At 41.3% G+C, this 14,814-nt stretch overlaps 1 protein-coding gene across 2 annotated transcripts in view; it reads left to right on the top strand.

Annotated features, from left to right (window-relative positions):
• Positions 1 to 14,814, top strand: part of CACNB3 (calcium voltage-gated channel auxiliary subunit beta 3) — a 308,851-nt gene that overhangs the window by 192,015 nt on the left and 102,022 nt on the right. For both annotated transcript variants that reach the window (XM_044083798.1, XM_044083797.1), the window contains exon 4: positions 8,404 to 8,519. In XM_044083798.1, the coding sequence (XP_043939733.1) occupies positions 8,404 to 8,519 (116 nt within the window). The remainder of the gene's footprint in view (positions 1 to 8,403; positions 8,520 to 14,814) is intronic.

Below are 14,814 nucleotides of genomic sequence, written 5' to 3'. Positions count from 1 at the left end.
TCTTTTAGTGAGGTATTTCTGCGGCCTTTCCAGTTGTTGCAGATGTCTTCAGAGGTACATACCAAATGGGGTGTTGTATTCTATAATGGGTCTAATGAGGGATGAGTACAGTGGGACAATGACCTCCTTTTTTCTGGATGAAAAGCCATTAATGATGAGGTGTGCCACATAGAAGGATTTCCTGACTGTTGTGGCGATGTGGTTATCGATGGTGAAACCACTGTCCACCTGTGTCCCTAAGTCTCTTATCACACTTTCGGTGTTTAGTGTACTGCCACATATGTGGTAATTCACGGGTACATATTTTTTCCCAAAGGGGATAACTATACATTTTTTGGCATTGAGCTTGAGCCCATGACTCTGGCACCAAGCATCTGTTTCTGTAAGGCCCTTTTGTAGAGTATCCACATCATCTGGGGATTCAATAATGGCTCCCAGTTTGCAGTCATCTGCAAACTTTGTTAGCCAGAGTCCCTTAGTGTTGGCCTGTACGTCAGAGAAGTAGATGCCAAACAAGAGCGGTCCCAGGACTGAACCCTGAGGTACTCCACTTGTCACTTGTCTGGAGATGGATTTGGAGTTGGCTACTTTTACAGTGTGGGTTCTGTCAGTAAGCCAGTTGGCAACCCATTGGGTGACGTAGGGATTAATGCCCCGCTTAGTAAGTTTATCTATGATTCCAGAGAGGGGGATGGTGTCAAAGGCCTTGGCAAGGTCTAGATAGGCTGTGTGGACCACCTTACCCTTGTCCATGGCTCTGGAGACTGATTCAAAGAAGTCAATCAGGTTCAGGAGACAAGATCAGCCCTTCATGAACCCAAACTGGGTGGGGTCCAGTGTTTGAAGGTTGCCAATGTCTTTGTTTATAAGTTCCATGATAATACGCTCCATGGCCTTGCAGATAAGGCTCGTCAGACGGATGGGATGGTAGTTTCCGGGATCCAAGGTGGATCCCCCCTTGTGGAGTGGGTTAACTGTAGCTCTGCACCACTCAGTGGGCATGAAACCTGAGGTGAAGCTATGATTAAACATGACACTTAGGTGAGGTGCCAGTTCATATTGTAATTCATGTAGTACACAGCCTGGGATGTCATCTGGTCCCATGGATGCTGTATTCTTAGCTTTTGAGAGTGTGTTTTTTTACCTGTGTGACCGTTATTACTGGAATTTGGCAATCTTCTGGTATTGAGATGGGCAGTTTAGGGGGTGAGAGGGGGGTGAAGTTGGCACTGAATCGATCTGCCAGGACACATTTCCTCTAACAGTTCATAGATTTAATTAACAAAACCTCTGTGGACCAAACTGTTGACAAGTCTACCAGGGAAAATAATATTTTTGACCTGGTTCTTATAAATGTAATAAATGTAGCTTATTCATGTACTCTTCTTCTGGTATCTCCTTCCCCAGTGAAGTTGGATCATAAACTGGTAACCTTCATCTTTTAAATCTCTGAACCTGTAAATACCATTATCTTAGAATTCAAGAATTTCAGTCATACAAATCTCATAAACTTGTATTAAGATGTTTTAAAATTGCCTCATAGGAATATAACCACAGACATAACCACAGCAAGTAACTTCACAAAGGAGTCCTATATCAACTTAAATAATTGCATAGAACTTTGAGTCCCAACCAGACCTGAATATAATGGGAAATTTAAAAGTAAACCACTCTGGTGGTCCACCAACATAAAATAAATCTTACAATAAAAGAAAAAAACTCATTAAAATATACAGTTAGGCAGCTCATGAACTTAAGATAGCATCTGAAGCTAAGGGCGACTACAAATCTTCCTTTAGCTGTGTTAGGAAACTTAGAAATAACATACAAAGTTGCTCTGAGCTTCTTCTCAATGGCACCACATACTCAGACCCAAGTAGACATCACAAACATAGCAGCAAACAAATTCAGTTAAAATTTTACCCAAAAAACAATTATCCAAAGCCCAACTGTCCCTGAGGATCTCAGACTCCCTATTGTCAATAAAGAGCATTCAGTTAATGGTACTCTCTAAGGCTAAAAATACTACCTCCGTGAGTTTACTAGACCTGCCTGTTTAATACACACAGGCAGAGCCACTCTTTAAACTGTTTAACCATAGCTTAACCATTGGCTTTATCTCTGACATTTGGTATACAGCACTGCTCATGCTGCTTCACAAGGGTGACCTGACCTCTGACCTCAGGAACTTCAGCTCCGTCAGATAAATGAGTCTCATTTACAACCCATGGAATATATTGTAAACTGATCCGATAAATTATGACATTAAAAATCTCATGAAATGAGACCCATTGCAGTCTGTCTTTGTAAAGGGTTAATCCTGTCTAATGAATCTGGTCAACATGTTTGTGAGAGAAGCACAAACTGCTGACGGTGACAATGTTGTCTACATAGCATACATTGACTTGGCCAAAATATTTGACACCATCTCCCATTCTTCCATCATTAATAAGCTAAATGCCTTACAAATACACCTCTCTGTGAAAAGATGGATAGCAAATTGGCAATGGGACAGAACCCACACAGTGTGGGTGGCAGGAACATTATTACAGAGTGTGAAGGTGACCAATGGTGTCCCGCAAGGTTCCATGCTGGGACCCTTTTTTTTATTTGGCATCTACTTTTCTGATCTCCAAACCATGATCCAAGACCTCTGGGTAACTTAAGTTTACAGACGACTGTAAACTGGGAGCCATTGTCAAGCAACCTTTTGACACCCACAACCCTTTTTACCCTTGTAAATACCCAGTGAACAAATAAGGGGCTTAAATGAAATGCAAAATGCTAAAAAATATAACATTGTCACATTTGGTAGATTATCCGTCTGTATAACATATGACATAGACAATACTCTACTCCAAAATGGGATTGTTGTTAGAGACCTTGAGATGTAGGTTGTCAATTCCTTCTCTTTTGACCACCATATAATGATGGTGATCAGAAAGTCCTATTACTTGGCACAATTAATTGCCAGGGGAATATTATCCAGAGCTAAAGCTGTCAAAGTTCCCTTATACTCAGCTTTGATTAGGCCAGTCACTGAATACAATACCGACTTTGTGAAGTACCTCACTAGACATATTAATCAATTAGAAAGACCAGAAGTTACTAACTAACTTAGAAGAACACTGGCTTAAAAACCCTAGGCTATCAGGAAAGACTGAAAGCACTCCTCCTATTTTCTACACCTTCTAGACTCCTGAGGGAAGATCTGAATCTTGCCTTTTGATCCATTAGGGACCCAACAGTCCTGGACCTTCTGTATCTCAATAAAACAAGTAGTCCCACAAATATCAGAACCAGGGATCTAAATATTCACAAAAAGCATAAATAAAACTAGGTGGAGAGATAGATTCATTACACAACACATTGTCCACCTCTGGAATAGAGTCCCACTGCAAATTAAGAAGTGTGATATGTTGTCTTTATTCAGATAGGAACTGGTTGATTGTATGGGTGTTCTCAAATTCACCCCTGGCTTGATTGGCCAGGTCCTTCTGGACAGAAGGATCTCTGTCTGTGGGTGGATACTGGCCAGGCATAAATTGTTTGATGATACCAAGAATGATGCCACAATATGAAGACAAGATGATCAATTTCAACAATTGGCTTAAGTACTGGTGTCATTCAAAGGGGATCCAATGCCTGTCAGCTTGGGATGATATGCTCGACAAGCCACAATGCTTTGCTAGGGACGGCTTGCACCTGTCACCCCTGGGCTTTCGGATATTGGCAAAGGCTCTTGCTACCCCCATAGTGCCTTTTTTAGACAAGGCTCAAAAGACAAACCCACCTCCATAGGTATCACAAGGGATAAGAAACTAAGAGTAATGCTACTCAATGCCAGAAGTCTAAAACTCAAGATGCACTCGAAACTCTCCTTAGCATGGAGAACATCGATATCTGTGCAGTAACAGAAACCTGGTTCAGGGCTCCCGAGAGCACCCCAGCACTACCAGGTTATACCTCATACCATGCTTTTCGGCCCCAAAACTTGGACCGAACCACAAAAGGAGGGAGTATCGATATTCATCAAAGATACCCACACCTCCAGGTTGGTGGCAAAGCACGAAGCATCAGAGACTATCCATGTGTAACTAACAGTGGGTAAAACTGCCTTCCAGTTTATAGCCTGCTACAGACCACCCTCCCAAACCCAGGAACCCCACTCGGCCTTCCTAAGAACACTGGAAAATATGAAGGTCTCTCCAAACACCATTATATTGGGCGACTTCAACTACCCAAACATAGACTGGGAGCATTACTCTAGCTCCAACACCCTAGGCCAAAGGTTCCTAGAATTTATAAACTCAAATGCTATGGAACAACTTGTTACCACTCCCACAAGAAGGGAAAACATACTGGACCTGATCATCACCAACATGGGGACTCTATGCTCCAGACCAGAAGTGTATCCCTCACTGGTAAGATCAGACCATAAACTAATCTCACTGGATATTCACATCCGACCCCACCCCCTGCCCAGAAAACCACAGTGAAAAACTTCTCTAAAGCAAATTTCACACTCCTCAAAACTGAGGTGGAATCCTTCAAAGCCCCCGGGCCTGTGGAAAATACGGCCCAGACCGCAGAATCCTTTATAAACGCATTCTATGAACACCTTCAGGAATGCATGGATCATGCGATCCCAAATAAAACCAAGACCCAATCCTCCAAAGGCAGACGTCCTGACTGGTGGACCCCAGCCATAAACAAACTATATAATAGAAGGAGGAAGCTACTAAATGATAGAGCAAAATCCCAAAAGGGGAAGGCATCACTGATCAGTATTAGCAAAAAACTATGGGCACTCATAAAATTGTCTAAGGCCAGCTTCGAGAGAAAAATTGCACAGGACACTAAGGATAATCACAAGGCTTTCTTTAGTTATGTTAGGAACCTGGGTGGTAATTCTCAGATATGCTCAGAATTAGTCCAAAATGACAAAAAATACACCGAACCCACAGACATTGCCAACATCCTAGCTGACAGGTTCAGTGCAAACTTCTCCCTCCCCTCCCCACCAAAAGGGCAAATATCTGTCCCAGCAGACTGCTGCCCCCTGACATCTCAGATGCTCAGGTAAGAGCTGCCCTCTCCAAAGCAAAAAACGCAGCATCAATGGGACCAGACGGTGTCCCGGGCTGCGTCCTACATGAACTCCAAGAAGAGCTAAACCCAAACATAAAACTACTGTTCAATCTCAGCCTTACTACAGGATATGTGCCCAAAGAGTGGCATACAGCAACAGTGGTCCCTCTCCATAAAGGTGGTGCCTCAACGGATCCTGGAAACTATCGCCCCATAAGCCTGACTAGCTTGGTCTGCAAAGCTATGGAAAGGATCATCATGAACCTCATAAATAAAGATATTGGGGACCTACAGACACTGGATCCTACCCAGTTCGGCTTTGTTAAGGGCAGATCCTGCCTCTTAAACCTGGTTGATTTCTTTGAAACAGTCACCAAGGCCATTGACGAGGGGAAGGTGGTCCACACAGCCTACCTGGACCTCGCAAAAGCCTTCAATACAATACCCCACTCGGGCATTATAGAAAAGCTCACCAGCTTAAATATAAACCCCTATGTCACTAGATGGATTGCAAACTGGCTCAAGGACAGAACCCACATGGTTAGAATTGCTGGAGCCATGTCAGACTCCAAACCAGTTACAAGTGGTGTCCCACAAGGCTCAGTCCTGGGACCTCTCTTGTTCGGTATATATTTCTCGGAGCTACAGGCCAACACGGAAGGACTGTGGCTGACCAAGTTCGCAGATGACTGCAAACTGGGCGCCATAATCGACTCTCCAGCTGACACAAGCATCCTCCAAAAGGGTCTCATTGAAACAGGCAACTGGTGCCAGAGCCATGGCCTCAAGCTAAATGCCAAAAAGTGTATAGTCATCCCCTTTGGCAAAAACAAAGTGCCCACAAATTACCACATAGGTGGTAATCCATTAAGTACAGAAGAAGTAATTAGGGACCTGGGGACCCAAGTTGATAGCAATCTCTCATTTGACAACCACGTGGCCAAAGTGGTTAGAAAAACATTTTATATAGCCCACCTAATCATGAAGGGATTCACATCTAGATCAGGGGAGGTCATCGTGCCTCTTTGCTCATCCCTCATCAGGCCCATAATTGAGTACAATGCCCCTTTTGGGATGTACCTTACCAGACACCTGTAGCAACTGGAAAGACCCCAAAAGTACCTCACCAAGAGGATCAAAGGGCTCAAACAGATGCCATATGCTGCCCAGTTAAAGAAACTCCAGCTCTACTCAGTGGCATACCGCCTGCTCAGAGGCGATCTGTGCCTGACGTATAAAGCCATGTCCAACCCGGAATTAATGGACATGCTGCACCTCAGAAAATCCAAATCCCATTGAGCTATGCGCTCGAGAGACTTGAACCTCAGCACTGAAATAAATAGGACATGCTGGAGGGACAGATTCATAACCCAGAGGCTCCCTTCACTCTGGAATAAAATCCCAGTCCAGGTTAGGCAGAGTCCCTCACTGACTCTCTTCAAGAGGAATCTTGATGAGTGGATGGGAGATCGTAGGTTTACCCCGGGTATCACTTCTGTGTCACAGTTAGACAGAGGCACAGTATACTAACCTCGAGAAAGGGCATAGCAAAATAAATTTAAAATGGGTGGCGAAAGCCAAACACATTCTGGCTAGACTTATAAATGCCCTAGGGCAGATAGCCTAGTATGAACCTATGAACCAATTGTTTTGTAATTCCTATGATCCTATGATCCCATGTTCATTATAGGTTGTGAAAAAAAAAAAAGATAAAACCCCATTATCTTTTATTTATGTTTTCATAGCAGTTTTCCAATACTGAGAAAGTTAGTCTAAGTTAACCAGTATCCAGTCTAGATTTTTTTTATTTGGACTCTTAGATAAATTATTTGTAAGTTAGGGAAAATTTCTGAGATTTTTATAAATGATTTGGGAACCAAGATTATGACATTTGTTACCTGGTACACACTAACAAGAAAAAACAGTTCTATTACCATTTAGCTTCTAAATGCAGTCTCACTGCATACAGTATTTCAATATTTCTTTTGCGCCACATCAGCTTTGTGTAACACTATTGATCTTCATTGGGTATTGGGAGCTGGATCCCAAGTGTCTCTGGGAGGTGAAAAAAGCAGAAAGTCACCTCTGCATAGGAAGTTAACATGCTCTTGAAACTATGCCTGGATCCTGTGTATCGCTGGTTTCTGTCAGGCTGTCTTGGCCAGAAAAATGACATTGACTACATGAAAATCTGACTAATACTATTCTGCCACATTCCAGTGGTCAGTGCATTAATTCCCACTTAGGCACCAGTACTGAATCTTTCTGATATACAGTATATAAAATAATATCAGTTAAAAGTACAAAAGGATGAAGTTTTCCACCATTCTTTTTGCTTGAAATATTGTTTTTTTTTTCCACTTGGTTTTGCTTTATAATTTTTTCAAATTTTTTTTCCCTGGAGGTTATCTCGTCCTTTGCTTGTTGTCCCATGCCTTCTGTTTCATGCCAGCTTCCTGCAATGACATTTTGCTCACTATTTATTTACTTTTGCTTGAACATTAATGTCATTTTTCCAGTTCCTTTATATACTACCCTATGGCTTTTGATGTTACAGTGTATTTCTTGTAAAGAATGGTCCTTCTCAGGGAAACATTCTTGGGCCTGTTATACTTTAATAAAGTTGTTACCAGGTACAGATTTGTCACACAACTCCATTCACCCATCCATCCACAACTCCTTTTTCTAATTTTTGCACATGAGGTGATGGTGTCACTTCAAAAGTGACAATCATCTAGAGCCAAGGTTCACACTGCCGGCGGGCTAGCTCTGTCGTGGCTGTTCTTCCATACCAAATACCCACACTCACACTGACACCTATGGCCAATTTAGAGTGTCTAATCCACCTACTACATGTCTTTGCAATGTGGGAGAAAAATGGAGCATGTGGAGGAAACCCACACAAACACAGGAAGGACATGCAGACTCTGCACAGAAGACACCATAACCAAGAATCAAACCAGAGATCTTCTTGTTGTGAGACAACAATGCTACTGACCCCATGATTGTGGAATAATTGCAGTCTACTGATAGAGGTGTAGGATCATTATTTATATTTTAAAGTGACTTTTAGATAATTTGTTGAGTGGAACCAAATATTGTTACAATGAAAATGAGTCTATATTTCTAGATGATCTTCAGACCTAAATGCTCTTTGGGTAAACTAATAATCTATTTAATAATCCAGTACTTATGTGAGTGCTGACTGTAGGGAACAGCATTAGAGTTATGTTACTGACAAGGGAAATTCCAGAAGAACAAACTTGTGTCTGTTTTGTTATTCCTTTCATATGTATTTTTTTTGTCTTACAGAAATATAATAATGACTGGTGGATCGGACGCCTAGTAAAAGAAGGGAGTGACATCGCCTTCATCCCGAGCCCATTCCGACTAGAAGCCATGAGACTGAAGCAAGAACAAAAAGCCAGGTATTGTCCTGACAGAATGAAGGCTCAGCTTACACCACATGGCATTGTTTTAGTCATACTTTTATTTTTACACATTGTACTCCCTTTATTCTACTATTACATTGTTGTACTCCCTTTATTCTACTATTACATTATTGTCCTCCCTTTACTCTACTATTACATTATTGTACTCCTTTTATTCTACTATTACATCTAGCCATGTCATTAAGACTTTCTCCAGAGATGTATGACTCATACTGACGACCCATCTACAGATTTAATGTGTAACGCTGGGACCTGCTTCTGTCATAAGATCCTATATATGTTTTCCCCGAGTGCTGAAATCTGCTCTCTTTCACAGAAACTCATAGGTTTTCTTTTTTCTTAAACCCCTCTTCCTTGTGACTGCACCTTACTTCCTATCAAGCCCATTCATTCCTCACAGGAGCAAGAGCAATCACTTGCCCATTCATTCGTGAGATCCAATTGTGAGGCCATCATCCAGGCAGATAACAGGGTCTCCCTACCTCCCCCAAGCATTCTATCATCCCCTTAACATCTTCTGAGAGATACTAGCACTGCTAGCCCTGAAATGAGGGCTAGCAACATGCAAGCTTTGACACATGACTGCCCTGATCTACACAGCTACACCACAACAGCACATTCCTCTGTCCTAGACTCCACAGGCTGCACTATTTAAACCTCCCACTAGGTGTTACCCATGTGGTGAGCAAAGCCATTTCTCTCTCTTTCCTGGGTGGGTGAGCTATAGGTTGCTCATTTCCATCTTACCTCCAGGCTCCCTCCAGTTCCCATGCCTGCAAATCGGACATGAGTAATCTAGGTCACAGTTAAGATTTTCTCTCTCTATGCCATGGAAGCCACATACAGCTCATTAGTTTTTCATGTAATACACCTCATTTTCCTTCTGGTTGACTCCCCACCTACAAAAACTCCTTGTGGCTTACCCTGTATACTGTTCTTAAAGTGCCACCCACCCACCTTCCCTCCCACAGCCTTTGCTGTATTCTGGGACCTACTTTTTTGAACAGTCATCATGGATTTTCTTATGTATGGTGATATACCTTTTCTCACCTCCTCAGTTTATTTTTCAGTGTACTGTGAATTACTGTATGTCACAGTCCCTATATCTTTTTAGTTTGTTAGAATTTGCCTTCTCTCAGTGCCGCCCACCTCACCCCACCCCCACACACACAGTGGCTCTTACTATGTGCTTGGGCTTACTTCGCACTTCTCAGCAGTAACAATATTCCCCACTATACTTCAGCCCTGCAAACTTTTTTATATTTTTTGGACCTACCCTCTCTCACAGCCTTAGATTTTTTTCTGTGTTTTGGCATATGTGTTTTGGGGCATGCTGTCTCTCACCCCATCACTTCTCCAAAAAATGGGACCTACCTTCTCAATATCATTTTGTAGCTTTACTTAATGCGAGGCCATACCCTTTTCTTACACTGTATTGTTCCAGTCCTTCAGGCTATGTGCTAATTTTACTTTTTCCCACAGTCCCTCCATAGCTTTTCTAGTGAACATAAGCATTGATATTCTGTGTGCTGGATTTTGCTTTCTTTCACACACACCCAAATACTCTTCAGGTGTGTTGAGACATACCTCTTCTCACAAACCCATGTTTCCCCTGTGTGCTAGGAATGGAGCTATCTTCTTTTATCTCACCCCAGTCTCTGTTTTTTTTTTACTTGATTTTTATTTTATTTAAAGTAATGAGGCTATACTGACTGTCCTTTCCCAGTTATAGTCTTGTTACATAATGAGAAAAAGGAAAGCAACTGTTGAAATAGAATAATATATACAAAGTTTGTAAATACAGTCTCCTGTATTTGTTAATCTGCATGGATCTTTGTTACAAACCAATGCATTAACAGAATCAAAACTACAGCATCAATGGTTAATGTACTTTGTATTCAAGAAACTAAATGTGAAGAATCACCACTACATACAGCTACACACATTAGTAACCTGGTGGTACATCATACTAAATGTGAAGGATCACAACTACATACAGCTACAGACATTAGTAACCTGGTGGTGCATCATACTAAATGTGAAGGATGACAACTACACACAGCTACAGACATTAGTAACCTGGTGGCGCATCATACAAATGTGAAGGATCACTGCTACATACAGCTACACACACATTAGTAACCTGGTGGTGCATCATACTAAATGTGAAGGATCACCACTACATACAGCTACACACATTAGTAACCTGGTGGTGCATCATACTAAATATGAAGGATCGCCACTACATACAGCTACACACATTAGTTACCTGGAGATGCATCATACTAAATGTAAAGGATCACCACTACATACAGCCACACACATTAGTTACCTGGTGATGCATCATACTAAATGTGAAGGATCACCACTACATACAGCTACACACATTAGTAACCTGGTGGTGCATCATATTAAATGTGAAGGATCACCACTACATACAGCTATACACATTAGTAACCTGGTGATGCATCATACTAAATGTGAAGGATCACCACTACATACAACTAAACACATTAGTTATCTGGTGGTGCATCATACTAAATGTGAAGGATCACCACTACATACAGCCACACACATTAGTTACCTGGTGCTGCATCATACTAAATGTGAAGTATCACCACTACATACAGCTACACACATTAGTAGCCTGGTAGTGCATCATACTAAATGTGAAGGATGGCCACTACATACAGCTACACACATTAGTAACCTGGTGATGCATCATACTAAATGTGAAGGATCACCACTACATACAGCCACACACATTAGTATCCTGGTGGTGCATCATACTAAATGTGAAGGATCACCACTACATACAGCCACACACATTAGCTACCTGGTGATGCATCATACTAAATGTGAGGGATCACCACAACATACAGCTACACACATTAGTACGCTGGTGGTGCATCATACTAAATATGAAGGATCACCACTACATACAGCCACACACATTAGTTACCTGGTGATGCATCATACTAAATGTGAAGGATCACCACTACATACAGCTACACACATTAGTTACCTTGTGATGCATCATACTAAATGTGAAGGATCACCACTACATACAGCTACACACATTAGTAACCTGGTGGTGCATCATATTAAATGTGAAGGATCACCACTACATACAGCTATACACATTAGTAACCTGGTGATGCATCATACTAAATGTGAAGGATCACCACTACATACAGCTAAACACATTAGTTATCTGGTGGTGCATCATACTAAATGTGAAGGATCACCACTACATACAGCCACACACATTAGTTACCTGGTGCTGCATCATACTAAATGTGAAGTATCACCACTACATACAGCTACACACATTAGTAGCCTGGTAGTGCATCATACTAAATGTGAAGGATCACCACTACATACAGCTATACACATTAGTAACCTGGTGATGCATCATACTAAATGTGAAGGATCACCACTACATACAACTAAACACATTAGTTATCTGGTGGTGCATCATACTAAATGTGAAGGATCACCACTACATACAGCTATACACATTAGTAACCTGGTGATGCATCATACTAAATGTGAAGGCTCACCACTACATACAGCCACACACATTAGTATCCTGGTGGTGCATCATACTAAATGTGAAGGATCACCACTACATACAGCCACACACATTAGCTACCTGGTGATGCATCATACTAAATGTGAGGGATCACCACAACATACAGCTACACACATTAGTACCCTGGTGGTGCATCATACTAAATATGAAGGATCACCACTACATACAGCCACACACATTTGTTACCTGGTGATGCATCATACTAAATGTGAAGGATCACCACTACATACAGCTACACACATTAGTTACCTGGTGATGCATCATACTAAATGTGAAGGATCACCACTACATACAGCTACACACATTAGTAACCTGGTGGTGCATCATACTAAATATGAAAGATCACCACTACATACAGCCCACACACTAGTTACCTGGTGATGCATCATACTAAATGTGAGGGATCACCACTACATACATCTACACACATTAGTAACCTGGTGGTGCATCATACTAAATGTGAAGGATCACCACTACATACAGCCACACACATTAGTTACCTGGTGATGCATCATACTAAATGTGAATGATCACCACTACATACAGCTACACACATAAGTAACCTGGTGATGCATCATACTAAATAGGAAGGATCACCACTACGTACAGCTACACACATTAGTAACCTGGTGATGCATCATACTAAATAGGAAGGATCACCACTACGTACAGCTACACACATTAGTTACCTGCTGATGCATCATATTTCCTGTCACATTATCCCTGTCAAGTTTTCACTATATATTCTTATATCCCCTCTACCATGGCCATTTCTGTGCTCTGAAATTTACTTCTCCTAGTTTATGCTGTGTACTGGAACTTGTCATGCACCATGGCTTATTCTGTATATTGTAGTATCGCTTTTGCCATTGCTGTTATGGAGCTTTTATGCATGCTGGGATATGCTTATTTCACAGGCTTACCCATCAGCACACAGGCAATTTTTCTTTGCCCCAGAATGTACTTTATCTCACAGCCCTCCTGTATAACAATAAAGTATTTTAACTCCTCCCTCCTCCTGTGCTCCCTTGCTGACTACAGGCAGTGCTAATGGAATCACCACAGTCCCTTTGTTCGCTTCCTACTGGTAGCCTGTTTCCTGTATCATCACACGGGGTTCTCCATTTCTCCTTTGGAAGTTGCCTCAATGGTTTCTCTTCTTCAGACATCTGTTGCTGGGGTAAATGTCAATGTGCATGGCAGCATTAGATGCCCTTGGGGAACAAGATTTTTTTTCACGTAAGAGTCAGAATGACATGCTCAGCATGATTTTTGCTATCGGAAGTGAGGCTTTGCAGAGGTGAGAGTAGCAGTGGCATCCTTCAGCTTTTTTTTTTCATCTTCTGAACCTTTGGCCATTTAAGAAACATGTGACCTGCTGGTGAAATAAGGAATAGCAGTACGCAATCAGTTTATCACTGCCTACAAGTCAGAAATCTGAAACGTTACATTCAACGAAGGGGAAGGAGCACCTACTAAAATAACCTGTAAAAATTCCTTATCTTAAGGAAATATGTTCTTGGTGGGAACTTAACAGAGTTTGCATATAATTGCCAGCATTTTAACAACAAAAATAACAAAGGTACCATTAAAATTTACATGTAGGTGACACCTTTTTGAACAATGAGATTATGAGATTATTACTCTGGTTAGCACTTGCACTGTGACTGCATTAAGTAAAAATGTTTAACTGGCACTGAAATTACCTAACAAAATGTTCACCATCAGCATAAATGGTCCTTCTAAGAGGAAATCCAGATTTTATTTGGTTGATGGTGAAGTTGATAATTTAACAGATTTTCAGATACCACTTCACTCAAATGTAACAAAGAATTTTACTCTGGGGAGATATAACTTCATATGAAAGTGTCTGCCCAAATGTATTTTCAGTATCTCAGAGCTAGTTAAGAATTAACAATGATACCATTATTGGACTTAGTAAAATAGGTCCAAATGAAGCCATGATGCTGCTGAAGCTTCAAAATTCTGTTGGCACCAACTGATACAGTCTTGGCTGCCATGGCATACAAAATGCTGATAATAGCTGAAAAGGAGAAGTTCCAGAATTTGGAAGCCCAACAAGTTAAGCAGGCTACTGAACTTCAGTGCACGGAAGCTAGGTTGGCTAGTATGGCCTTTAATGAGAGCAATAAGGAACAGTTGGATGTACTACAAAAGTCACAAAAGGCCTTGAAAATAAATGATTGGACTTTGAAACAAGAGCCGGAAGGAAGAACCTTTGCCTGTTTTGTGTATCTGAAGCATGGGACTATGAATATGGTTTGAATGTAGCTTTGTACAAAGACTTTAGCAATTGTTAACAAATCCTGGTGCCAAAGAAGAAATTCAACAAATACAAGGGGATCGTTATCATTTTCTTCACAAACAGTGATAGGAAATGCTATTAGACCAGTCATTGTCAAGTTCATCAAATCTACAGACCATGATAGAATATTAGCTGATGCTATTCACAACAGATTCATTTAGATGATTTGATCATTTCTATATTGCCAACATTTCTGGAGAAGTAGTTCATCAGAAAAGATCTTTCCTTTTTCTGTTTTGCTCCCTTTGGCTGCTGACACCCAATTTTCCTGTTCATTGCAGGGGGTATGAAAGCTGGGCATTCGTGGGCTAAATAAGAGCCCTATGGCCCATTTGTTCTTGTCTAGAAAT

This window comes from Protopterus annectens, chromosome 9.part0 (genome assembly GCF_019279795.1).
Source record: "Protopterus annectens isolate FY-2018-M chromosome 9.part0, PAN1.0, whole genome shotgun sequence".
NCBI classification, from domain to species: domain Eukaryota; kingdom Metazoa; phylum Chordata; order Ceratodontiformes; family Protopteridae; genus Protopterus; species Protopterus annectens.
This window is presented reverse-complemented; position numbering and strand designations above follow the sequence as displayed.